At 33.2% G+C, this 26,598-nt stretch overlaps 5 protein-coding genes across 8 annotated transcripts; 3 read left to right on the forward strand and 2 right to left on the reverse strand.

Moving 5' to 3' along the window:
• The first annotated feature begins 427 nt into the window (after positions 1 to 427).
• LOC100801919 (tubby-like F-box protein 7) lies at positions 428 to 4,779 on the forward strand. Its single transcript, XM_003543159.5, has 4 exons — positions 428 to 952; positions 1,831 to 1,918; positions 2,858 to 2,987; positions 4,003 to 4,779. The coding sequence occupies exons 1-4, from the start codon at positions 620 to 622 to the stop codon at positions 4,595 to 4,597; spliced, it is 1,146 nt and encodes a 381-aa protein (XP_003543207.1). The 5' UTR covers positions 428 to 619; the 3' UTR covers positions 4,598 to 4,779.
• A 5,594-nt stretch (positions 4,780 to 10,373) lies between these two features.
• LOC100500616 (cytochrome c oxidase assembly factor 5) lies at positions 10,374 to 12,592 on the forward strand. 2 transcript variants are annotated; one of them, XM_003543160.5, is made up of 4 exons: positions 10,374 to 10,514; positions 10,609 to 10,706; positions 10,839 to 10,943; positions 12,268 to 12,592. In XM_003543160.5, the coding sequence occupies exons 2-4, from the start codon at positions 10,638 to 10,640 to the stop codon at positions 12,307 to 12,309; spliced, it is 216 nt and encodes a 71-aa protein (XP_003543208.1). In that variant the 5' UTR covers positions 10,374 to 10,514; positions 10,609 to 10,637; the 3' UTR covers positions 12,310 to 12,592. The 2 variants fall into 2 exon arrangements, with proteins under 2 accessions (XP_003543208.1, XP_025980616.1); XM_026124831.2 differs by having other exon boundaries at positions 10,478 to 10,706.
• A 2,374-nt stretch (positions 12,593 to 14,966) lies between these two features.
• LOC100802966 (uncharacterized) lies at positions 14,967 to 19,046 on the reverse strand. Its single transcript, XM_006594667.4, has 7 exons — positions 18,911 to 19,046; positions 18,364 to 18,441; positions 17,141 to 17,746; positions 16,666 to 16,743; positions 15,444 to 16,040; positions 15,302 to 15,352; positions 14,967 to 15,204 (listed from the first exon to the last, which is right to left on the reverse strand). The coding sequence occupies exons 1-7, from the start codon at positions 18,929 to 18,931 to the stop codon at positions 15,178 to 15,180; spliced, it is 1,458 nt and encodes a 485-aa protein (XP_006594730.1). The 5' UTR covers positions 18,932 to 19,046; the 3' UTR covers positions 14,967 to 15,177.
• A 1,211-nt stretch (positions 19,047 to 20,257) lies between these two features.
• Positions 20,258 to 23,762, forward strand: LOC100803496 (uroporphyrinogen decarboxylase 1, chloroplastic). 3 transcript variants are annotated; one of them, XM_003543162.4, is made up of 6 exons: positions 20,258 to 20,418; positions 20,497 to 20,636; positions 21,478 to 21,860; positions 21,941 to 22,225; positions 22,793 to 23,028; positions 23,357 to 23,762. In XM_003543162.4, the coding sequence occupies exons 1-6, from the start codon at positions 20,399 to 20,401 to the stop codon at positions 23,523 to 23,525; spliced, it is 1,233 nt and encodes a 410-aa protein (XP_003543210.1). In that variant the 5' UTR covers positions 20,258 to 20,398; the 3' UTR covers positions 23,526 to 23,762. The 3 variants fall into 3 exon arrangements, with proteins under 3 accessions (XP_003543210.1, XP_006594732.1, XP_006594731.1); XM_006594669.4 differs by having other exon boundaries at positions 20,280 to 20,418; positions 20,500 to 20,636; XM_006594668.4 differs by having other exon boundaries at positions 20,292 to 20,418; positions 20,494 to 20,636.
• Positions 23,763 to 24,236: 474 nt separating this feature from the next.
• LOC100804033 (GEM-like protein 2-like) lies at positions 24,237 to 26,529 on the reverse strand. The gene is made up of 4 exons (NM_001254369.2): positions 26,297 to 26,529; positions 26,112 to 26,219; positions 25,025 to 25,302; positions 24,237 to 24,608 (listed from the first exon to the last, which is right to left on the reverse strand). The coding sequence occupies exons 1-4, from the start codon at positions 26,406 to 26,408 to the stop codon at positions 24,438 to 24,440; spliced, it is 669 nt and encodes a 222-aa protein (NP_001241298.2). The 5' UTR covers positions 26,409 to 26,529; the 3' UTR covers positions 24,237 to 24,437.
• Positions 26,530 to 26,598: the final 69 nt, after the last annotated feature.

Raw genomic sequence — 26,598 nt, forward strand, 5'->3', positions numbered from 1 at the left:
GTTTCTCATAAAACTAGACATCAGAATACATGCCAATAAATTGAAACGTTATAACAAACGCATCCTTAAAAGATAATATTTGCAAGTTAAAACACGAAAGATTCAAACAAGTGAACAAAACAGAAAAATTGTGTTTGGGACAGGGAGGAAAAAAAGAAGTTAAAAACCGAAAAGCAAAAAAACTTAAAAAAAACTGTATTTCGCAATTACAGCACGAATACAAGTTGTATCCCCAGTCAATAACACAAAGTAAAAATTTCGAAAAAAAGGAAGAAAAAAAAAAAAGTGGGTAAATACAGCGTAGACCGAGTCAAATCACAACCCCATTCAATTCCATCAACACTTTTCAACCCACTCTCGCTACCCTCACCCGCCTGTGATTCGGCGCACCCACACCCTGTCTCTTACCCTCACCCTCACCTGCGGGTTATGTTACCATCCCCCACATCACCCCTTCCTTCTTTCTCTCACTCGTTTAACTCTCTCTGTAAAACAAACACACCCTTCTTTCTCTCTCTTTTTCTGTTTTTTTTTTTGTTCCTCTCTCTAGATTTTATTTGTTGTTCTTCTTCTTTATGAGCCCTAACTTGGGGACCCATCGTCGTCGTCGTCTTTAGCCATGTCGCTGAGGAAGGTCTTCCGCTCCCGCAAGTTCTCCAGATCGTTCAAGGAGGTGCTGCCGGCGGAGGGCGCCGCAATTGTCGGCGGCGAGGACGGGGTCGCCGGCGCCGGTGAGGAGTCGTCGAATGGGAATAATGGTTGGTCCAACATGCTTCCAGAGATCCTCGGCGAGATCGTGCGGCGCGTGGATGCCGCCGAGGAACAGTGGCCGAACCGCCAGAACGTCGTCGCATGCGCGTGCGTCTGCAAGCGTTGGCGTGACATCACGCGCGAGGTCGTGCGCGTGCCCTCCCACACCGGGAAAATAACCTTCCCTGCGTGCCTTAAGCAGGTTCGAGGTTTCCCCCTTCAAAAAATCGGTTCTTTTTTATGTTTGAGTTTCTGGGTAGGAAGCATTTTTTTAAAAAAAATTTGATTGATATGTAACCCAGAAGAAGAAAAAAAAGATTAATGCTTTTTTTTGTGTGTGTCTTTTTTATATAATCGGTTTTATTTTGATGGGGAGTTTTTACTGGTTTGTCTCTTGAATTTGATTCCCCCCGCCCAATATTTGTGGGATTGGAATTTTGGTTGTTTGTGAGATCATTGGGTGGTTCAATTGCTTTATTGGTGAGTGGTGAATTTACAAGTTATAAGAATCAGCAGTGATTTGGGATCTTTGTGTAACATATGGAAGCAATTGGGTAGTGCATGAAATTTGGATTGGTGTCCTACTGCTGCAAGAGAAATTGCAGTGATTTGATAGAAAATAATGTTAAAGTGGGCTTATTATTAGTTTGTGGCAGTTTTTAGTGGAAAAGATGGAAGAATAGGGAATAGGGATCCATTTGTGGGGGGGATTTTTCAGATGCGCAATAGTGGTCATGTTTGCTGTGCAGAAATGGGGTGGATGGAGTTTCACCTACCTTTTGGTAGATAAGGATTATGCCTTTGCATGATGATGTGTTTCAGCACTCTCGTCACTGCCCAGCACTTGCGGAATTGTGTGATGTTTTCTCTCTGTTTTGCTTTGGTCAATAAAGGATAGTAATTTATTGGGAATTTTGTGATGATTTTTTTTTATTCTTGTAATTCTTATGATGATTTCATTGTAATTTTGATGAGCACTTTGTTTTTTTTTTTTTACTATTAGTTGTTTATTTCGTATTGAATAAGAGAATTTGGGAGGGTTAGAATTTGACAATTTGGTTGTGTTTTGATGATCTGCAGCCAGGACCACGTGACGTTCCCCACCAATGTCTTATAAAGCGGAACAAGAAAACTTCAACTTTTTATTTATATCTTGCCCTTACACCATGTAAGTAAGTATTGTATTGGTAAAAGGTTTTAATTTTTCTTGTCTGTTCTGGAGATGGATGAAAAAGAATTATGGTGGAGTTGAATGCTCTCCTGTGCTCTTTGGCTCATCCTATGGGGTAGAGCGTTGACAATGCAAAGTCTAATGATGTGCTTGTATAGACTAGATCTGGGCATGGGGAACCGTCTTATTATCTGTCAAGCATAACACTAAGCCTTTCGTGTTTGACTGGACGTGCTTTACTTTTGTGCTTCAAAGCCCCACAAGATTAAATGGCTTCGTAGTTTGTCTACATGCAAATTGACTGCTATTTAGATTTATAAATGCCCTTGCAAAATATTTGTTAAACTGTATGCATGACTCAAATGGTCTAACCACTTGGTTGACCGGACTAAGTCCAATATGATTTGCTCTAGTCAATTTATAGAACCTTCCTTGTGCAATTTATTCATCTCAAGTAGTTTGATTACCCAAAAATAAGAAACAAGAGAAGGAAAAAAGAGTTAGACTTGTGTTTATGAACAGTAACTGGAGGTGTTTTTCAGAGATATAAGTGGAGGAAGGATCTATGACTTGTGGTGTGCTTGTGGAAATATAATATATGAAATATACATTTATGTAAAGCAGCTTGGGAAGCTTTTTTTTTTTTTTTCAGGAAGGGATCCATAGTAATAAAAGAGAAGGAATTATTTAAAGGAGCTTGGAATGTTAGTAAATTAAGAATATTATGATTTTTGAGGTGTTGTAATAAATCAATGTAATTCGTAAAGTAGTTGATCATAGCAACGTGTGGACTTTCAAATGATGATTGTCTCAATACTATAAGAAATATGATCTTGATGGTAATGCACATATTTGGTTTCTCTTTTAAGTTTCCTTTGATGTGCTCAAAATTTATGTCTCTTTATGTCTCCTCTTTTCTCCTCCACCCATTGCCAGCATTCACAGATAAAGGGAAGTTTCTGCTAGCAGCTAGGAGATATAGGTGTGGTACTCATACCGAGTATATAATTTCACTTGATGCTGATGATTTATCCCAAGGAAGCAATGCTTATGTTGGAAAGCTAAGGTAAAGCTTTCTTGCCATAAAAATAGAAGAAAAAAAATCTGTTTATTATGGTGAGGTATAGACATTTTTTTTTTGGTGAAACATGAGGTATAGACATCTAGTATTTGTAAGATAATGCCACTATTTGCCTTTATTACAGACCAGACATCTAGTGTTTTCAAAATGCTTTAGCATAGAACTACCTCTGAAGTGAAACGTAACCTTTTTATTTTCCCTTTTGCGATTGAGTTAGTGAGAACTAGAACTTTGTTTCTTCTCAGTCACGAAATTGTTAAATGAGTTACAGTTTGTGTTTTCCCTTTACCAAGCTGTGACTGCAATTATAAGAAAAATGTATAAATATGAACTTATATTTTTTTGCCTTTGTTTTATATCTCATATGAATGACCTGTCTGAATTGCATCCTCCTGTCTCTTGCCAAACCCCTCTTCAGCTAAAAAAGAAAAAGAAAATACCCATACAAATTCGAAGGAAATAAAAATATATGAAGACTGCTGCTCTAAATTAAATCTTCACCTGTGGCAGAAAGGGAAAACAGTTCCATTTTCTTAGGTGCAATAGTCATTCAATATAATCAATACCATTAGTGATGTAAGCAGTGGTGCAAATATGAAACTGTAGTGCTGTTTTAAGATCAAAACTGCACTAAAAAGAATCTAGGAGCAATTTGTTTTAAAAATGTGATCCTGATTTACAGTTTGTTTGTCTTATATCAAACTACTCTTAATTATATGGTCCGTTATTTATGTCCTAAGCTGAATTAGATGATTGATATACTAATCCTTTAAACTCTCTTAGTCTCATACAAAGAAAAGCATCTAATGTCGATGTTGGTCAATTCTTTTGCTGCTTGTATTAACACCTATGTTGAAAAACTGTTAATAGCTTGGAAATTGTTAGTTTTTTTCTTAAAAAAAATTTGAAAGAAAAACCATGCATGTGAATACATAGTCAGTCTTTTGCTGCTTTTCTTGAGTATCTACCAATGACAACTTTGTTGCTGAAATCTCCACAGCTCGGATTTTCTTGGCACCAACTTCACAATTTATGACAGCCAGCCACCCCATAGTGGTGCAAAACCATCAAGTGGCAGGGCCAGCCGTCGGTTTGCCAGCAAGCAGATAAGCCCACAAGTTCCTGCAGGTAACTTTGAGGTGGGGCAGGTCTCCTACAAGTTCAACCTTTTGAAATCAAGAGGGCCAAGGAGAATGGTTTGCTCATTGAAGTGTCCCGTGACTCCTGTCGTCTCACCATCGGTTGAAAGTTCAGATAGCACGCCGGTCAATGGCCATAAGATTCCCGATAAAGAACAAGTTGCATCTGGCTACACAATCTTGAAGAATAAAGCTCCAAGGTGGCATGAGCATTTGCAATGTTGGTGCTTGAATTTCCATGGCCGTGTGACAGTGGCCTCGGTGAAGAACTTTCAGCTGGTTGCAACAGTGGACCAAAGCCAACCAGGAGGGAAAGGAGATGAGGAAACAGTTCTCCTCCAGTTTGGTAAAGTAGGGGATGATACTTTTACCATGGATTATAGACAGCCCTTGTCTGCTTTCCAGGCTTTTGCCATTTGCTTAACTAGCTTTGGCACTAAACTTGCTTGTGAGTAATATAATTTTGGTGTCACTGCTTATTTATTCCGTGGATGAATGTTTAAGTGAATAGTTATTTTATTTTTTTTACTCGGCTTTGAGTCAACAATTTGATTGCAGGAAGCTTCTTGTTGTAAATGTGTTATATCATCAAATAGGACATGACATCTTCCATAAATCAAATATATTGCCCTATTCAAGCGGTTGGTCCATTGATTTTATTTTAATTCACGTTAGTGTACACATGTCATGGCATTTTGCTAAGCTCAGTTTCTTGTGATTTGCTGAAGACCACGTATTTAGTTTGTGATTCTATTTTTCTGGTGAAACAGATTAGACTAGGGAGGTTGGCTTATCAATACTTAATTTCTGTTGACATATATAAAACGTCACACCAATGAAATAAACGTTTATAAATCATCAAGCTTTTTTTCTTTTTCTTCTTGGTATCCGGTACCTTGTGCTTTGGTGTGGATTATTCTGGACCAGCAATAAAGTTCGAAAGGTCGAATTGCATGTGGATTGTTCTCGACCAGAAAAGACATTTTATTAAGCATCGCATAATGTGTAGTCTAAACTAGTAAATAATAACTACTTCATATTTAATTAATTGTAGAAAAATTTGTATCAATTAATAATGTGTTATCAATACCATTATGATTCTGGCAAAAAAAATTATACCATTATGATGTGGTATGATTTGACACAACTTTCAGTATGTGATGAGATTTGGTTTTCAAGTTCACAATTTCATATGTATGGAATAATATTTGTGGAGAAAGGATTAAATGGATTTCAATATCTAAAAAGTTCATAGATTTGATTTTCAGGTTCACATGCATGAAAAAAAAACTTGTAGAAATCTATATGAATGTCAATATCTCAAAAGAGTAGTTATTGGTTTTTGACTTAGGGATGTCTTGGATTTATTAAAAAGAATGTGTTATTTATATTGTCTCCAAGTGCATTCTAATTTAGATAAATTTGGAGTTTTTTTTTTTCAAAAGACTAAGGACTTGGAAATTTTCTTTAAAAAATGTTAAATTTTAATTGTGTCATTAGACAGCATGGATAACTTTGTGCAAAAATTTCTAATGATAGAAGCTGAAGCTACATCAGCTGCTTTATGAATGATAATGGATAATGGGTTAATTGTGGCATAAATGATGTTTGAATCGTCCATGTCCCGTTTATTCTCTTATAGTAACCTTTATTTTTTCCATTGGGGCCATTCCCTTGCTTAAGTGAAAAGTAATTGAAGGTTGCTGTTTCCTGTACCTCTCAAGTTGCATCCAACACCTCCTTTGTGGCTTTCAGAATGGTGAATCCAGAATGTAAAATTACATTATAGAATACATCATCTGTTTTTTGACTTCTGAAACGACCAATCTGAAAGATAAAAAAATCATTCTAAAAAGGATGGAGAAAGCAACTTGGAGGTGCAGGAAGTAACAGCCGTAATTGAAAGGCCAGGTCCCACCATTCAAATTTGAAGGTGAATCCAATTAATGAAGCAAATCCATTTAGCAAAATATCTCACATACGAGAGATAAATAGTGACATTTACAGGTAGATATTTTGTCGGATTCAATTTCTTAGGTAGACTCGGAGATTTGCTGTCTTCTGATTTGATTGCAAGGTGATTCCATTGTACTGCTACGGTTGGTGACCTTACTTCATCTTTTCAAATTAATAATTAGTATTTATCATCACATGATGTTCTATCATTTCGAATGTTTCTCTCTCTATATACATGCGCGTTTCTATATATACCAGTTAATAAAAATAAAATTACAACGTGATTGATTGATTTTATTAAGTTTTAAGTAATCAGGTTTCGATTATATTAGATGTTTTAACAATCGGCTAAGAGCAGCTTGAAAAAATTGCCACAAGATTTTTTTTTTTCTTTTCATTTTGATGTTGTCAAACATATTACGTGTGTTTTTTAATTTTATTTTTCAATAAAAACATTTACCGATAAAAAGGTACTGCGTTTTGAACAAGATAAAAAAAAAGAAATAAATAATTATTATATTTTTCCTTTTCCTTAATGTTGATTAACACACATACGTAGTTAACACATTTTCTTAAATTGATAAGTTGCTCAGCGAATTTGGTAAATTAAAGTTTACGTTTATTGTCACATCATTACTTTAAAATTTAAGGTTGTATGATGGTCATGGTTTCATGTTTCAACTTTTGTGTCAAATCATAATTAAAATGATTATCCTTAACTTGTAGGTATGTATGTTTTCTGGAAATAATAATAGCGAATTCTTTTCAACAATCCAATCTTGAATCAATAGCTTCATTGGTTAATGACTAATATACTACTCAAAATATCATTGTAATCATACCTTTCAAAAATATTTTTAATTCAAAAAACAACAGGCTACAAATTACCCAACTAGACGCCTGTTAACACGGGCCGAATAGATAAGTCCAGTTTAGTCCCATGATTCAATAATTTGGTTCCAGCTTCTCTTTCTCCTATCATCACAATTTATTTATTTTTGATATTTTTTTTTTGTCATAACTAGTTTGAAAACCTTTTCAATTTTGACTTAAGATATATCCTTATTACTTAAATCAGCAAGTGGAGTTTTTATCTAAAATAAATCATTTATGCTAACTAAATATCATTTTGGGTTGGTCTCCAAAATATTTAGGAAAGTGGATGATTTAAGTCACCTAAGATTTTGGTGGTGACATCATCAACTCTTCTTCACTTGGGTGACGTCATTCTATAAAGTGTCACCCATTCAAGTGACTAACTGAATTGATGATGAAACCACCTAAGATGAAGTCACAAAATTACTCAGACTCTTGAATTGATGAAACTTTTGCAAAGTGATATCTCTCAGGTGGAGAGGAGTTAACTAGTGTTACCAAAATCTTATGTGACTTAATCACCCACTATGATATACTTTGGAGACCAATTCAAAATTGTATTTAGTTAGTAAAAATTATCTATTTGGTCAATAACTCTCACCAAGTATATAATTCAACTGGCATGTGATTGGTCTAGTTTAATAGAGGTTACGGGTTTGAGTCCAAAATATAAAACTGAGTTAAATACTTGGTGAAAGAATTTTATCGTTCATAATAATCTTATCCGATTCGAATATAATGATTTCTAATGAAAAATATGATCTAGAAGAAAAAAAATTCTTATTCCTTAAGTGTTTGCTTACGCAAAGGACTCCACTACTAGCTCGCACATGGTCACCTCAGCTTATATATATCACATGGTTGCACAAACTTAATTTATAACAGATAAAAAAAGCTATCACAAAGTCCATATGTTTTTAGATTCCAGATAAAATGGTACCTGAAAATTCCCTCAAAAAGCAAGGAATCAGGTGCCGGAGACATGGATGGAACCAAGAAATAAAATTGAATTCCTACACGATTCATCTATCACATGGTACCCGAGATGCTCTAAATATTCTTCATTTGAAGTATATGTAAATTGTAATTACAAACAACAAATACGCATATAAACTGAACGGAGCGAGTTATAACTTGAGGTTTGCATGCAAATATAGTAATAGTATAGTGCATGCAACGTATACAAGGAAACAACATCGTGATGTTTGGTTTTGATATTGTTAAACACATTACTGGTTCCAGAAGAAAACCATTAATAAATTAATCTAAGATCTGCATCAACCTCATATGATAACCAAGCTATGTACTTCTCAAGGGCTTATCAGACAGAATTTGCAGCAGGATCAAGGGGAGTTACTATTAGTCTCTACAAATATTGCTCTTGGTCCTTACAAAATTTTAAACTTCTTTAAAAAGACTATTTTACTCCTCTTCAATACACTCCACCCCTCCTTCTTCTCCAATTCTTCTTACATGTGCTTTCTTTCTCCTCACCCCCTATTAAATATATTACGAAAACATGATTTCTTTGTAATCTTTATTGAAATACACAACATAATTACATTTTTGTTTTGTATTTGTAAAACAAAAAATAAATATACAACCAAAACATGATTCTGTTTTGATTTTTGTTAAGACACACAAGTATTTCAATTTTTTTTTTCAAATCTATGATTTTGATCCCCTTGATTTTTAATTATAATATTTGGCTTCCCTAGTTTTATAAATTTGTGATTTTGATCCCTTGATAGATCATTAAATACTAATTTTGATTATTAGAGATATTAAATTAATTATAAATTAAACAAAAATTATTAATCATTAAAAAAAATTACTAAAAGACTATTAACCCTAATGTGATGTTATTGTCGGTGGAGTCGCATGCAATAGTGTAGATAGAAGAGCTGTTTGCGAAGAAGAGGATGAGCACGATATTTTGGAAAATTAGGATCAATAATTTTTTTAATAATTAATAGTTTTGATTACTTTATAGTTAAATTAATAACTCGCTAATCAGAATTATTTGTTAATGATCTATCATGAGGACTAAAATTAACAATTTATAACACTAGGAGACCAAATGTTACAATTAAAATCTAAGGGACCAAAATTATAATTTAACCTTTAATTAATTATAAATGTAAGTTATATTTTTTAAAGTAATCAAATTAATTGTGATATGATTTACCATTTTTAATAATATTTAATATCTTTTTTAATTAAAATTAAATTCATTGGATATAAATTACTATTTACAAAATTAATCAAATTAATTATTATAAAAATTACCTTTATCAATTGTAATCAAATCAATTCATGATATTATTTTAATTACAGGAGTAATTTATGTCATCTTTAATTTTAAATAAAAAGGTAACTTATTAACAATTAATTTGACTACAGTTAAAAAAAAACGTAATGTATTATGTCGTCATTAATATAATTTATATCCAAATTAATTAAGTAAGAAAGATAACTTAGTTTTTGTAATTAATTTTTTCATAAAAAAATCTAACAAAAACACCTTTAGGTTGTATATAAAGGGGTGAAAAAAATAAAATAATGAAAATGTGTTTTGTTTTGAATTTTGTACATGATATTTTGAAAAATAAAACAAGTAAATGGAAACATGTTCGCTATAGTAAGGAAGGTACAAAAAATCGTATAGCAATAAAATTATGATTGTGTTCAAACAAATCATAATTTTATGAGAAGAGTAATTTTGGAATAATGTCAGCCCTCGAGCAATTTGCATGAGTTAAGAAAATAACTCTGGAACAAAGGGAGGCAATTACTTCCTACACCTCCCATATTGCTTCCTGCACCTATTAGGTAATGTAAAAAAATTAGGTGGCACCTGATTTGAATTTTTATTTTTTATTTTTCATTTTCTAAAAATAATTTTTATTTTCAAAATTTAGAACATTTGTATTGAAGAAAGTAGTTTAAGGTGTCACTGCATTTTCAGTTCTTAAAAAAAGACTACAAATGATAATTTATTATTTTCATAGGCCTATTTTTCTAAATTTTAAGCCTACATATTTTCACTCTTACATCATGGAAAGTGTAATTTTTTATTCCGCATTAAGTATTATCTCAATCACATTTCGACAAGAAAAAAATATCATACTACCGTATAGTATTTGCCTAAGTAACAATAACTATTTTATATATATATATATATATATAATTGGATTGATAACTGTTAATTTTATTTACCCATTCTCCAATCCACCTCTAGGATGGAAGTTCCCACACCTTACACGTGACACAAGGGGCAAGTCCAAAAAGAATTAATTAATGTGATTAAAAAATCAAATTCTGAATTTGGATCTGAATATTATTCTCTTAACCTGGTCGTGAGTCGTGACTGCAACCCGGGCTGGGTTGAAATTTGCAAAGAGCCCTTTTTGTAAGCCTTAAACCCTAAACCCAATTTTTTTTTTTTAAAAAAAAATATCTGGGTTTTTTTGGGAATTTCTCATTAGAAATGAAGATGGAGAAAAGTTCGTTCCTTTCCATGAACAAAAGGCGGTCCAAGGTAAAACCTTTGTGCCTTTAAATCCTCAAAATTCAAACTTTTTTTTATTTGTTTCCTGTTAATTGATGTGGGTTTTTGGTTTTCTGTGTTTTAGAGAGGTGAAAGAGAAGTGGGTGAGGGACGATGTCCAAGTCTTGCAAAGGGTTGGCCATGGAGCTAGTCAAGTGTCTCAGTGAATCTGATTGTGTAAAGGTTCGGTTTTGAAGATTTTTATCGATTTGTTGGATTTAAAAATAAATTATTTTTTGTGGGTGATTTGTGCAGTAATGGTTAATCCTTAATGTTGTGATGATGTTGGCTTTGCGTGTGTGTGTTGGAGAATAGGTTGAGAAGAGATCATATAAGGAATGCGTTGGAGAGAAGAGTCCATGCATACCAAGTGAGTGTGCGGGACTCAGGGAAACCTATTTCAATTGCAAGAGAGGCCAGGCAAGTGTTTACTTTTTTTAACTTGATCATGGTACCTTCTATGTGATTTCAAATGCATCCAGATGCCATTTTTTTTGTTGTTTTGGGTATCGATTTTATATGCAAAATTGTCTTGCAGCTAGTAAATTTACTTGAGTTTAATTTTAACACCCAGTAAATTTTGCATTGTCAATTAATTATAGCTAGCAATTTTCAATTATATGACAATTCACAAATTTTGAATGAATGTTGAATGTTTCATGGATAGGGTATTGCTATTATCATCTTTTTCTTTAGTGTGTATGATGAAATGTATCTTTACAGCATGTAAATGGACTTCAACCAAATTATCTGGCTGCTAATATTACAGAGATGCTGGTAACTGATATATGGTTGTAAGTATGGAATTGAAAAGTTGGTAAGGCAAATTAATCTAGGTCCCAGTGCTTTTTGGAAAAAAATTAGGAGCGAGCCAGCAAGCATTTGGGGTCCACTAGGTAGAATGAAATGAAATCAAATAACATTAAATTCGGGGGGAAGTGACTGCAGTTAATTTTTTATTGTTTATTTTAGTCACCATCTTGCTTTAACTTTCAAAAGTAGAGGAAGACAGTGTTATGATTACTGAAGGGTGATGGTTCTTCTTTCTGGTGGGCCAGGAAATTTGCTGAAATCATCTTTAAAACTAGTCGTTATATTCATCATGTGTGCCCTTGAGTAAAAGAGTTTTGAGTAGTTTTGACTGTGCAAGTGTTGAAATGGTTAGATGGTTAAGCTGGTAAAGTCAGTCTATAGGATATGGTCTGTCTTGTATCTTTTTATGATCTCTTGCATGTCTACATGTATGATCTTGAAATGTTAACATATTCTTTATTCTTTATGATACTTGAGGATTTTAAAACTGGTTAGGAATTCTCATTAATACATCTGGTGAGTGTACTTGATTAGCATTGAAACTAACAAGTAACAAACAATCAGGTGTTCTTCTAGTTCAGACTTCAGAATTGAATTCAACAAGTTTGTTCTTGAGAACAGTTATATTTGTTAATTGTTAGTAGTAATGCTCACTCGTTGCAAGCTCATTTTGTATTATTAAGGACTTCATGGTCTGCACTTCTTATAAAATTGGTTTGCAATAAGTCATAACAATTGACATAGATTTCTTAAACGATCCATTTTGCCATCTTCATTGCAAATAGTATAAATAGTAGGGCTGGGAAAACCAATGGTAAAAATGTATTTAGTTGATGAAGAAGATGATGAATAACATTTAATGTAGTTCACGTGTAAGCTTCAATATGATATAAAAAATTAAACAGCTATTTTTTTTTCCCATTCTTATCAGGTTGACATGAGAGCTAGGATTCGTGGAAACAAAGGCTATTAATGATCCCATCATACATTAGAAAAATTCTGTAGTTGTTCTGTCCAGTTGAGGTTCTTTCAGTTTTTAGCTCAAGATGAAGTCAGCAAAAGTAAAAGAAGAGGGTGAATAAGAGAAATTGGAGGCATTGCTAATTGTTTGATTTGATGGCATTGTAAGCTACGCATGCTCATGACAGCAACAATTTTGCTTTTAGAGAGATCATTAATATAAACTCTATCTAGTAATTAACATAGTGCATGTACATTCACCTACATTCTTGAATGACAGATTCCCTTTCCTCTTATGATAGTTCCACTAAGGGTGAGGCTTGTAGGATGCTCTAAGTGATAGTTTCAAGATTTGTTTGTCATAATTCATGCATCTCCATTATGTTATACAGTATGGTCCCTCTACTTACCTCTCCATGATTCCTGAACACTTCCTTTCTCAAGATAAAGAGGAATAAAAAGGGGTTTTGGACTATTGGCACTTCAATTTGTCAGTCCACACTCTAGTATTGACACTTAAGATTTTTGCTCAACTTTCCAATTTTGTTCTTAATCTTTTAAAACAAAATTAATAGTTATTTATCTTTAATTTATATGTTATATGCAGTAGTACTAAACAAAGTAAAATAAATACGTAATTAATTTATATTAAATAGAATATTTTTAATCATGGTATCTTTATTTGATTAATTTTTTAATGAGTGAATCACTAATTTAGTCTTTGAAATTAACAAAATGATCCTCGAAAGTGTAGATTATCTATCCATTTAGTCCCTCCATTAGTGTCATCTAACATTGTTAAGTGTCTAGCTACCAGTCAAGTAGGCAAATACTTTCACATGGACAAAAATGACCTAACATTTTTTTCCTTCTCTGCATCTTTTTCCTTCTTGTCAATTAATTTTGCATGAGTCTTTTGATCAACCATCAAGGAAATATCATCATAATACCCTTGAAACCTAGTTGTGTGAACAAGGTTTAAAATTCCTTTCCTAGTTTGGTCGCTATCCTTGACATGTATGAAAGTGTTTCAATTGGGTACCTTTAAGCTACTCATTAATATTAATGAATTACGTTAAATGTTAATATAAGTTTTGCTTGAGGTTTCCATTTGATGGATTCATGTTAAATGGATGGCACAGTTGCTCGTGATTTTTTATTCAAGAACAATTGAAATATTTGGTTGTAGAGAAAATATTCTAAAAAAAGAAAATGAGCACTAAAATGTGTTTGTTTGCGATGGATTATGATATCTTGAAATGAAAATTCAATAGGTTTCAATTGTGGAAGAAAAGGAAGAAAAGGAGGCGCTCACGGAAATCGCCTCTATGGTGGCGCATGTGACATCTTTGTTTTTAATTTTTTGTGGTTTAACAACCATTGGTTTCAATTTTGTGATGATGTTAGAGCACTTAAATGTTAATGAAGTTACTTAGCAACTGGCGATAAAAACTAAATAAAAAAAATACTGTGTAGGGACTAAAATTTAATGTTTATAAGTATAAGAATAAAACGCAAAATTTAGACAAGTACAAGATTATAAGAGTGATTATATTTTTAACTCACCACCTCAACAAGCCATGTGAAACATAGTTGAACCCCACATTTTCACGTCACGAAAATTTTATCGGTATTACATTGCAATTGACAACAGAGAATAAAAGATAAAATTTACTAATGTAAAGACTAAACAAGTATAAGAGCTAAATAAATAATTAGAACTTCAAGGCTTCTAGAGCAACAAGTTTGGAGCTAATATTTTGAGCCTTATTTGGGGCAAGGTCAACTTTGATAAATCATATATTATCTATAGTTCACTACTAAATTCCTAATTTCGTGAAAAATATTGTGCATCTACTAGAAATTACCAATGTGGCTTTCATTGTAAAGTATCTAGGCCTCCTAACTAACTATGGTTGGAGGCAGTGAACAATTATTTTCAATCAATAATGGAAGGGCTTATAAATGCTATTGCTTATGCTTACAACGTAGAGAAGAAAAACTATCTTTTTTTTTTTTTTAAGTTTATTCACCCAACTTTTCAAAAACTATTTTTTTCTTCCTTTTATAAGTATTAAATTAATTTTTCTAAATTTTTTTTAAAAAAAGATATTTGACTCTTCATTTTAAAAAGATAAACCCAGAAAGTTAGGCTAACACCAAGTAAACATATAAGCTAATTAAATAAGTTATAAATTTATTTATTTAATATGTCAAACACACTCAACATTGTTAAAAAAACACTCTAATATAGTTTTTACTTTACGTAAAATCACTTTTTTTTCCTTCCTAAAAATAAATAGTAACACACTCTCCAACGCTCAATTAATAGATAAAATTTATTAGAAATTGCAAAAATTATAAGTCTTATTTAGCAGGACATTTTTTTTTGTATTTTCTAATATATTTCAACCAATAATAAAAAGTGCATGGAAAAGAATGTGTTATGATATATATTCCTAACATCTATCTTCCTAAAATCACCTTTTTAGGTTTAAGCAAAAAGGTCAATAATTTATAATTGATTTTCATAATTTTCAAGTAAATAGTTTAGACACACGACCCAATTCATTGCAATGCTCCATATTCAACGAAATTTCTGTAGACAAAACATACAATTTTAAAAGGTAACACAAATGTGAATCAACTACTTGCAAGTTAGCCATCAAATTTTGGGTGCGCAAGACTTGCAATTGAAGGATTTACAAAACTATCCGCTAGTGCAGGAGAGAAATTCACAGGACACAAGATATAAACCCTATCACAACTCACAAGTCTCCACATCATCAACAAGTACATGAGCCTCCCAACAAACCATATTAACAAAGTGCTATTCACATTGGCTACACTTTCCTGAAGAACATCCTAATCATCAGTATGATTAATCAGTAGAATTAGTAGCTTCACCCTGTAAAAACAACTTAACCGAGTCAGTATATATTTAAAGAAAATATAATATCAAACAAAACAACATAGGGCATATAAACATCTCATATATGACTTACATTTGAATTTGTATCATCAGTACAACCCGCAGCAGGATTTTTGGGTTCAACCTGTAAAAATAAACTCAGCCTAGTAAGCATTTAACAATGTTTTTGTAGACATGAAATAGAGAATACAGATATATCAGTTAGGATTGCTCACGAAAAGCTTCCTTGAACCAGCCAATGAGGAATCCAAATCCTTTAACACAATAGCTGGCATTTGATCGATATCCCAACCTACAACTTTGCAGATGACTTGTGCATAGGCTCTGTGAGCTCGCTTCCTTCTTGTCCTTAATATGGCAGTGGAGTGCTGAATTAGTCCAATACAATCCTTAAACCTCTTCCATACCTTCTTCCCAATACCCCCACAAACCAAACAATAAAAATCTCCTTCCTTGTGATTGTTCTCATAATATCTCCTAAGGTCACCATCTTCTGCAAACACTTTTTCAAAGAACTTATACTCCTCAGATTCTTCAGAATCATTATCTACCAGCTCATCTTCATCCTCCGCCTCCTCATCATCTTCGTCACTGTCAGAACCAGCATCCCCAACTAAGAACTTCTGGCAAGCTTCTAATGCTCTGTGCTGCAATTGCAGCACTGCCACAGTTGCTTTCTCTTCTGCTGATAGAGAATAAGTGAGAGAAGATGATTTGATGTCATCAAAGGAAGGCCATCCTGAAGCTGTAGAAGAAAAACCAGCCTTGGGGCTTTCACTTTCCCACTCAGAAACCAGAGATTCATGAGATTCCTACATTCAATTTTCATTAGTAACAACCAACAAGTAAACATATATGGGAGTTGGGATTTGCTAGCAGCCAATATTAGTATTCCTTTGCTATTCCGATTTTGACAAATTTGAAGAAAGTGTAGCCTACCACAGCTAGCGATGTTAGCCAATAATTAGGTATAACTTCCATCTTTTATATTTAAAATGCTATCCCTTAAAAGCTAGCTCTTTGTATTTTATCTAGTAATGTGTTTAATGTGCAGGTTCAAGACAATTTCACATTATAGCAGTGAATGGTGAAATAAACCTCAGCTTTTGAAGGAGCACCAAAAATTACATTCTTGTAGCTTTGCCACAGGGTACCATCCACTCCTGTGAATCTTGGTAACTTTCTCTACTATTACATAAAAGCTTTTGTATTTTCAACCAGAAGAATAAAAAGCTTTACATAGATTAGCTCATTATCATTTATCAAAAATTTATCCTCAATACATAAATTTTCTCCAAATTTTCCCCAAATAACATTCTAACCCTGAATATATAACCTAGAAAGATACGCATAGGAGGAATGGAGAAAAGCAAAAAGAGTAAAGGTGCATGCTTCTATTCAGCATTCATAATTTGAGATAGACCATAGTTGTCTCACCTTAACTATTTCTCCTCCATTTTCTGAACTTGGTTCCAAGACCTTTCCGTCTAGACTCACACTTTCTTTCTCACAACCCTGCAGAAAGAGAGTTAGCATAACTGCATAAGAGCCATGATAAAATAATTTAACCTACTCACATCAGTATGCACCCATAATTTCTTTCAGGCTTCTTTTTCTCTACCTTAAAAAGGTGGGCCTGATACATAAAAATAATTAACCTTGCTAAATGCTAACATTCTTATTAAACCCTATGCTCCCCAGGATCAACAAGTTTATAAACATCTTTTATTAAAAGTTAAAACGACAGAAAACCAAATTTTGCAGAAAGCAATAAAAAAATATGCAACAAATACACTTTGCTTGAACTCAAAAGCATTAAGCAGGACATTTGGGTTCAACCTGTAAAAATAAACTCAGCCTAGTAAGTATACACTCAATAAAAAATACAGATATATCAATTAGGTTTGCTCACCAAAAGCTTCCTTGAACCTGTCAAGGAGGAATCCAAATCCTTTAATACAATAGCTGGCAATTGATCAATGTCCCAACCAACAACTTTGCAGATGACCTGCGCATAGGCCCTGTGAGCTCTCTTCCTTTTTGTCCTTAGTATGGCAGTGGAGTGATGAATTAGTGTCTTACAATTCTTAAACCTCTTCCATACTTTCTTCCCTATACCTCCACAAACCAAACAATGAAAATCCCCTTCCTTATGATTGCTCTCATAATATCTCCTCAAGTCACCATCTTCTGCAAACACTTTTTCAAAGAACTTGTACTCCTCACATTCTTTAGAATCATAATCATCTACCAATTCGTCTTCATCCTCATCATCTTTGTCATCTTCGTCACCATCAGAACCAGCATCCCCGACTAAGAACTTCTGGCAAGCTTCTAATGCTTTGTGCTGCAATTGCAGCACTGCCACAGTTGCTTTCTCTTCTGCAGATAGAGAATAAGTGAGAGGAGGTGCTTTGATGTCATTAAAGGAAGGCCATCCTGAAGCTGTTGAAGAGACGCCAGCTTTGGGGCTTTCACATACCCATTTGGCATCAGAAACCAGAGATTCATGAGATGCCTACATTTAATTTTCATTAGTAACAACCTACAAGTAAACATGTGGGAGTTGGGATTTTGCTAGCACACCCAATATTAGTATTCCTTTGCAATTCCAATTTTCACAAAGTTGAAGAAACTCAAGAAAGTGCAGCCTACCACAGGTAGTGACGATAGCCATGAAATATAAAAAAATTTCATTGTTAAAATTTTAAAAAGCTAATCTACTAATGTGTTTAATGTGCATGGTCAAGAAAATTTCATACTGTGTTTATAGTAGTGAATGATGCAATAAATCTCATAGATTTTGAAGGAACAGCAAGTTACATTGCTCATAGCTTGGTTGCAGGGTACCAATCCTCTACTGTGAATCTTGTAACTATTTCTCAATTATTGAGTAAATGCTTTTATAATTTCAACCAGAAGAAGAAAGACCATAGCTTTTCCATAGATTATCATATATAAAAAAATTATTCTCAAAATACATAAACTAAAGAAGCAAATTTTCCCTAAATAACATTATAACCTAGAACAATACACATAGGAGGCATTTAAAAATGGAAAAAATAAACAAAAAAGTGTAAAGGTGCATGTTTCTATTCAGCATTCATAATTTGATATAGACCGCAACTGTCTCACCTTAGCTACTTCTTCCCCCTTTTCTAAACTCAGTTCTGAGACCTTTTCAGCTGAATTTTCACCTTTCTTCACAAAACTCTGCAGAAAGAAGGTTAGCATCAGAAACCAAGCCAAGATAATTTAACCTATTCACATCACTATGTGCCCGTAGTTTCTTTCTAACTTCTTTTTTTCTCCCTTAAATAAGCTAGAATGGATTCATAAAAATCAAGGTTCTAAAACATGGTCGCAACAGCGATTCCAGCTACAACATCAAGGTAATCTCTACAACCACAATTATGGCAACATTTGTCCATAATTTCCAACATATCAAGAATCGCGAAAAAACCACGACCTCAACTACAATTTAAAACCTTGATAAAAAAAAAAAAATTGACCTTGCTAACACTCTGATGAAACCCTTATACACGTTGTTCCACATGCTCAACAAGCTTTTGTACCATCAGCATTACCATTTAAGAGCTAAAACCAGACTAAACAAACTCATGCAATCACAAAAAGAAGCAACAAATATACATTAATCGAACTCAAAAGCAGCATTACTTACATCTGGCCCAGTTGGCTCCATCCCCAATGGCGAGTAAGTGTTGCTAGGGTACTGTGAAAGTGAAACGATTTTGATGGTGGGAACTGAAATCAGAATAGACGCTATATATTATACAAAATTTTCTTCTGTATGGAACAATTGGGCCCTGCCATTTCGAAAAGGAGGCCCACTTTGTCCTTCCAAGTTCCCACTTCTCTATTACAAATGTTTCCATAAGTGTCCGGTAAGGAAAAAAATATCAAATATAATTGTTATTTTATATTAATTATTTTTTTTAGTTATATTCCTTGTATGTCGATGATGAATTATAAAAAATTTAAATGAATTAATAATGATATAAGGTTAATTTTATAAAATTATTATTTTTATTTATTTATTATTTTTAATAATTGAGGGTATTATTTTGGGATGAAAAGTATGAATTTATGTGTTTTTTTTATGTCATGATGTGTATTGTGAATTTTTACTTTGAATCAAATCAATATTTATTTTTACCCTACCATTAAAAAAATAAGACTTAATTATATAATTGATTTCGTATTTTGAAATTTAATTTGGTCTCTTAATTATTAAAAATATTTTAATTAGATTTTTTAATTATTTGAAACTTTAATTATGTTATTTAATTATTTAAAAGACTACAATTAGATTCTTTTATATGATGAAATATACAAATTGAATTTTTAATAATTTGAGTAACTAAACTTTTTAATAATTAAGAGACCTAATTAATCTTTTTTAAAAAGAATTAAAAGACCTAATTAATTTTTTTTACCAATTGATGGATCCAATTGAATTTTATTAAATAATTAAAAGACCTTATTATACTTTTTAATAATTAAGCTATCTAATTAATTTTTTAATAATAATTGAAGGAGGAATTATATAATTAAACAAAAAAGAATCAATATTTATTTATTATTTTAATTAAATGTTATTTTCTATAATATTATTAATTAATAAATAAATTTGTTGGATCAACATTAAAATGTAAACTTAAATTTAATTTTAGTTTTTTATTTTAAAACTCATAATTTTGGTCTATTTATTTTAAAATAGAAATATTTAATTATTATATTTTCTAAATTTTGTAATTTTCTAAATTTTGTAATTTTGGTCTCCAATGTCTTTCAATTTTGTAATAACTGCAATTTTTATCCTTATGTCAAATAATTTCATACGCCATTATTAATCTAAATTAAGTCAACTTAATCTGTTGTTGATCAATGCTCTAGATGTGATAAAATGATGAATTCTATTTTTTTTACTTTAAACAATGACTTGATTTTTTTTTTTTATGGACAGGGGATTGCTCGAGAGTATGAAGTGTGAACAGTAGAATGATTGCGTCATGAATGTATATATAGAACAGATTACAGAAGTGCGTATTGGCGCGTGGTTCTCACCACCGGAGAAGCTCAGCCGCAGAGATAAGGAAACGAAACTCCACATAGGAATCACTTTCTTTCTTTGCTCTCCCCCAACCCAATGGCTACTTCCATTAACAGGTTTTTCCTCATCTCTCTCTCTCTCTCTCTCTCTCATGAAATTCAATTTAACTTTGTGAATTTTCTCGTTTGAAGCAGCAGTGCTCTGGGGTGGAAACATTCCTCCTTCTTCGTACAATCCAATAATGGCTTCAACGTTGCTTCGCCTCCTTTCAAACCAAAGCCGCCACGCTCCTCCAACTTTTCTCTCTATTGCTCTGCCGCCTCCTCTTCTTCTGGTACCTTCCATTTCTCCCTCCCCTTTTACTTTCTCAACTCTTTTCAGGAACTGGGTATCTTTTTTTTTTTTTTTGTCAATTTAGCTCAATTTTGACTTGGGTTCATTTGGGGCAGTTGTTTTGAAGTGGAAATGTAGTTGCTTTATCTATATGCAATGCACTGCAGAATTCCATTTATTTAGATGCTGCTTGTTAGCACTGTTCATTTATGATGCTAGAAAAGGGTAATTCGGATATCTAATGAAGTATCTATAGGGCTTGTTGAATGCTTGAATTTGATTGAAATTGAAGGAAAGAAGGGGAAAAGAAAATAATGTTTTTTGAAGAGTAAATTTAGCTGCCATTTGTGCCCGAGGTTTTAAATTGCGGTTGGCCAGTCGCGGTTGTGGTTTTATTGCGATCCTTGATATTATAGAAAACTATGGATAAATGCAGCTAATGCGGCTTCAATTGAAGTTGCGGAGACCCCCCAAAACCTTGACATTGTGATCATAATCAAGTTTGCAAACCATTTTTTATAACCTAGAACCCATTTAACTTAGTTTCACACATTTGCAAATTCTTCAAAAGGGAGGAAGAATTTCTCTGCTGACATTTTTTATAACCTAGAAACCATTTAACCTAGAAGCCATTTAACCTAGTTTCACAAATTTTTTATAACCTAGAAGCCATGTAACCTAGAAACCTTGACATTGTTCAGTGTTCAAACAATCCCATTGAAGAGTATTATGAGCATTTCTCTGCTGCCTTCGTTTTTTATCTCTTAGTTGCAGACATGTCCCTGCAAATATATAGAAATTGACTTGGTTGCTGTGTTTGGTTTTTATTTTAATTTTATTAGATCCACTGTTGGTTAAGGCTGCTAGGGGAGATCCTGTTAGTCGTCCTCCAGCATGGATGATGCGCCAGGCAGGAAGGTACATGGCTGTTTACAAAAATCTTGCTGAGAAATATCCATCCTTCCGAGAGAGGTCAGAGACAACTGAACTCATTGTGGAAATTTCTTTGCAGCCTTGGAAAGCTTTCAGACCAGATGGAGTCATTATCTTCTCAGACATCCTTACACCACTTCCTGCATTTGGAGTTGATTTTGACATAGAAGAAGTAAGGGGACCTGTTATACATTCACCCATTCATTCTGAGGAAGGATTAAAGGTTTTGCATCCAATTGACCTGGACAGGCTTAAATTTGTTGGAGATTCACTTAAGATACTGCGCCGAGAGGTAAAACTTGGTTGCATCTCCTCATTTATGTCTCAACCATTCTTCTAATCTGTTTCCCTGGCTAATTCTTTTTTATTCAGGTTGGTGGTCATGCAGCTGTTTTGGGTTTTGTGGGAGCTCCTTGGACAATAGCAACATATATAGTGGAAGGGGGTACAACACGCACATATACAACCATTAAGAGCATGTGTCACACTGCTCCACATGTATTGAGGACTTTGCTTTCTCATTTGACACAAGCAATAGCTGATTATGCTATTTTCCAAGTGGAGTCTGGGGCTCACTGCATACAAATATTTGATTCATGGGGTGGACAACTACCACCTGAAATGTGGGAATGCTGGTCAAAGTCATATATCAAAGAGGTAACAGAAAAAAAAAATCCTCATTTCTTTCTTGCCTGATGAAATTGTATTTTAATTTTTAAACTTTGCAATTTGGAATTCTTATTATTAAGCCTTTGCTTATGTTATAACAGCTTTGACTTTAACCAAGTTCTTTATTTAAAAAGTAAAAAAAAATATGTAGCTTGCTGAGTTTTGCAACAATTAACAAGTTTTATATCAAGCTAATGTTATACTCTTGCAAACTTCCAATCTTCGATGATTTTTCTTGGTTGGTTAACTAGGTAAAAATATGATCAGATGATCAGTTTAAAGGATTTCATTTGTAATTTTTCTGGGCAAATAGAAAAAAAACTTGTGACATGTGTGCATTGATTAAGAAATAAGCTCACTAGATGTTGGTATTGTGCTCTTGACTTTGGGGGAGAAAAATCCAAATCAGAGGCTACTTTATTTTTTTTATATTTTATTGAGATTAGTATTGCTGGCAGTATCTTTTTACAATACATAAACTCAAGGTTGGATACTATATTGCCTTACTCCTTATTTTTTCCCCTTTTAGTCATGTATTGCTTTCTGAATTTTCAGATTGTAAATTTGGTCAAGAAAAAATGCCCTGAGGTACCAATTGTTCTTTATATAAATGGAAATGGTGGTCTTCTTGAGCGTATGAAAGACACTGGAGTTGATGTTATAGGGCTAGACTGGACAGTGGATATGGCAGATGGAAGAAGAAGATTGGGTAGTGGGATAAGTGTTCAGGGAAATGTGGACCCTGCCTACTTGTTCTCTCCTCTTGATGCCCTGACTGAAGAAATTCAGAGGTTGGTGACATAATATCTCTGTGCCTTGGTATTCATGAAGTCGTGACATAACCATTACTTGTCCATACAAGTATCATTCACTTCAGTTGTTAAATTTACAAAACATTCATTTTAGTCCTTTTTGTTCCAAGCAAATGTCTAGGCTGCATATTTTCTGTTAATGATCTCTTAGTTTCCAAATTATGACTTGGTGACTGAAGCTAATGTTACAGCATGTTATGTTACTAGTGTTGTGTCCAACTGAATCATCATAGTCATAACTGAGAATGGAGAAATGAGTTGTATCAATGAATTATCTTGACTTCTTAATATGATAACTATTTGTCAGGGTTGTGAGGTGTGCGGGACCTAGACGGCACATCCTTAATCTCGGACATGGTGTTCTTGTTGGCACGCCTGAAGAAGCTGTTGCACATTTCTTTGAAGTAGCTAGGAGCTTGCAGTTTGAAACACTTTTTCAAAACAATACCGCAAAAGACCCTAATCTTGTAACTTAAGGACAAATGCCATTACTATTGCTTCTTGTTTTACTTTGTCTCAGGAGTTAGTTCAAGCCCTTCTAGAAAGGAAGAGTGTAGGCTTAGTCCTTTATTCTTGTGCTTCTATTAGATGATCAAAGGTCTGAGGATGCACATTGCTGTACCGGCTTAGATGAAGTTTCGATTTTACATTCTGATGTATTTATAATTAATTATGATGAATTAATTTGGAGGATTCCTTCCATTTTGGTAAAATTTTCTTAGCATGGGGTGACACTCTGTCTTGTACTAATACTTTGTTTCAAAGAATTAATTAATTTATAATTTCCCTTTTAAGTCCTTTTTTAAACTTTTTTTTTTCTGTTAAAAGTTTACCACGGTATCATCCTATACTTGGGGTGACATTCATGTCACATTTTTTCTAGTCAAGTTAATAAGTTAAATTTTTTTTGAAAGAAATGTATTCCATTTTATTTGAAGATTTGAATTATTTTTTCCCTAACAGGTAATCCTAAGAAAGAAAGTATTTAACTGTTTTTTATTTTAAAAAAATCAAATTCCATGTCTAATTAATTGTGGATAATTTGGATTCTGATTGGAGTCTCTTTAACACGCAATTTAAACGGAGTTAAAAAGAAAAGGACTTAAATGGAGAATTTTAAAAATTTAAGGGACCAAATGCATTGAAATTAAATCTGGAGAACCAAAACCAAATATAGATTAATATTTGGGGGATCAAAATCATATTTAACTCTTTTATTTTTCGTTATTGGGTTTAACTTGGTGAAGGTACACTGAAGAGTTATCTCATTATGTTAAGGGCTGTTATGAGCCTAACTTAAAAAAAGAAAAAAAAAAGTATATTTTCAATGAAGAGTAAATCTAAGCACACAGGTGAAGTGTTACTACATGAACACTGGAATGATTGCCTTAATGCTTTAGAGCCTCGTTTACAGCCTTGAGAGCCTTGTCATATGAGAAAAACCCCATAAAGTTGAACTCATAGCCATCCGTTGTGATAACCTGCATGCGTTTTTCTGATGGATTCAATCCATTTGTGACAGAACTGACATTGCTCAACTGATCCAGCAGCACTATCACCTAGATAGATGTTCCACACAAAAAATCAGTATTCAATACCACAAAGTTTCTCTTATTATTGCAATGCTGCTAACTTCGAAAATCCAGTGTTGTATGATCTCAAATTATACAACTCAATTAGCACTTGTCTAGTTTAAAATTATTACATTAAGCACTATATATTATCTATATGATATGTTTGAAGTATTTTTCCATTGTCATTGAATCTTAGGATTCAATACAAGCTATAATTCACAATTCAAAAACTAGCTTGGCGATTGGCGATTCACGATTTGATAACCTTTGGTATGAATTTTCAAGTTTAGATGGTGTCTGTTTTCCTGTAACTTAATAAATAGTGTGTGAATATCATTCCTCTGTAACTAATTCATGTGAATTGCTTGAAATTATGACAAGGCAATGAGGTGAAAAGGTACCTTATAATAAACACATTCATGCTGCTGCAGGGAGAATGGATGATGGCACAGTGGATAGTCACTGCAAAATGCTAATCTTTTGGTGGATATATAGAGTGTTCCAATTAGAGGTCCAGAGTTTGTTGATATGTAGCAAGCACATGGCTGTAAGAGCTTCTCTCCTGGAAAAACCCCAAATGTTTGTTGAAATAGCTTATCAGGCCCTCCTGATGTAAGTACCTTTGTTCCTTGAATAAGTCTAGCAATTGCAGCATCAGCTGGTCTAGAACTAACTCTTACTACAAAAATATAGATTTCCATTAGAATTAAGTCAGGATGTCAAACAATTAATGGATCCCATTATGGTTCATAATTAAATAACTAAAGTAGAGTTGGTTTAGCTTCTAGCTCATGTGAGCCTTTTAATTAAATATTTTGTTCTTAACTTAAAAGAAAAGGTTTATAAGTATATTAATGCTTGTGGAAAAATTAGATGAGAGAGTTTTTGGGAAAGTTGAAGTGCATAAATTGATTTTAACAGATGTGATCTTTCCATCATGAGAAAAGTAAGTACTTTTTATTTAATGGTCTCAAAAACCTTGTTAATTGATCCTTATGTGCTTCTTTTAACAATTAGATCTTTTATCCATAAAAAAAAGGAAGAAATTTAATTCATTTGACTTAAGTTATTTTATTTTCTTCTCTTGCTTACTAATTTAATATGAAAGAGCAATACAAGGGTTCTTCTCTTTGTGTTTTGAATAAGAGTTATTCAAGATCTATTCCATCTTTAAGATTGCAACTTCACTTTGAGAATTGGGCTAAGGTGTTTGTAAAAGAGTTACATCAAAAGGACTATGATTACTTGGGAGGGTGAATTAAATTGGTGATTGGTTTAGCATGCAAAAAACATGGGGCAAGCCTTCATTATTTATCTTGTGTGTGTATGATTTGGTAAAAGAAAAAAAGAATATCATGTATTCAACTTCCAAGTGAAGATAGGTAAGCTTATGAATGTTTCATGAAAGAAGCAAAAATTACCGAAGACAAAGAAGACAACCTTTCCACCATAGTAGGACTGAAAAAGAAAAAGCAGAAGAGAACTCACAGTGATTCCGTATATTGCCAACCATGGTCTCAGCTTGTTTGGTTGCTTCTTCAACCTTCTTGCCATAATGATTTATTGCACCGTATATTCTATCCATTGGATTGGGACCTGAAACCATATCTTGAACATAAGTGAAACAAGGATAAATTTGGTTATAAAAACACAATCTCTTGGAAATCACTCACGTTTGGCTTCTGCAGGGGAAACAGGAGCAGGGGAAATGTAAACATAAGGGTTGTTGCTGTTGATGCTAGTTGTACTAGCAGTAACAGTAATCTCTGTGTGATAACTCATCATTCCCTTGTTTAGAGAACCAAAAGAGCTTGACTCTGGTGGATACAAAGTTTGATGGAGGAAGGAAGAAAGAGATAGGAGAGGAACAAGTGCAAGATGGTAGAGAAAAGAAAAGATAGAAGAGAGGATAGCTAGAGAAGAATGTAGGGGCAATATACTTATGCGGATTTGAATGCAAATTTGGAGAAAAATT

This window comes from Glycine max, chromosome 13, assembly GCF_000004515.6.
Source record: "Glycine max cultivar Williams 82 chromosome 13, Glycine_max_v4.0, whole genome shotgun sequence".
Classification (NCBI taxonomy): domain Eukaryota; kingdom Viridiplantae; phylum Streptophyta; class Magnoliopsida; order Fabales; family Fabaceae; genus Glycine; species Glycine max.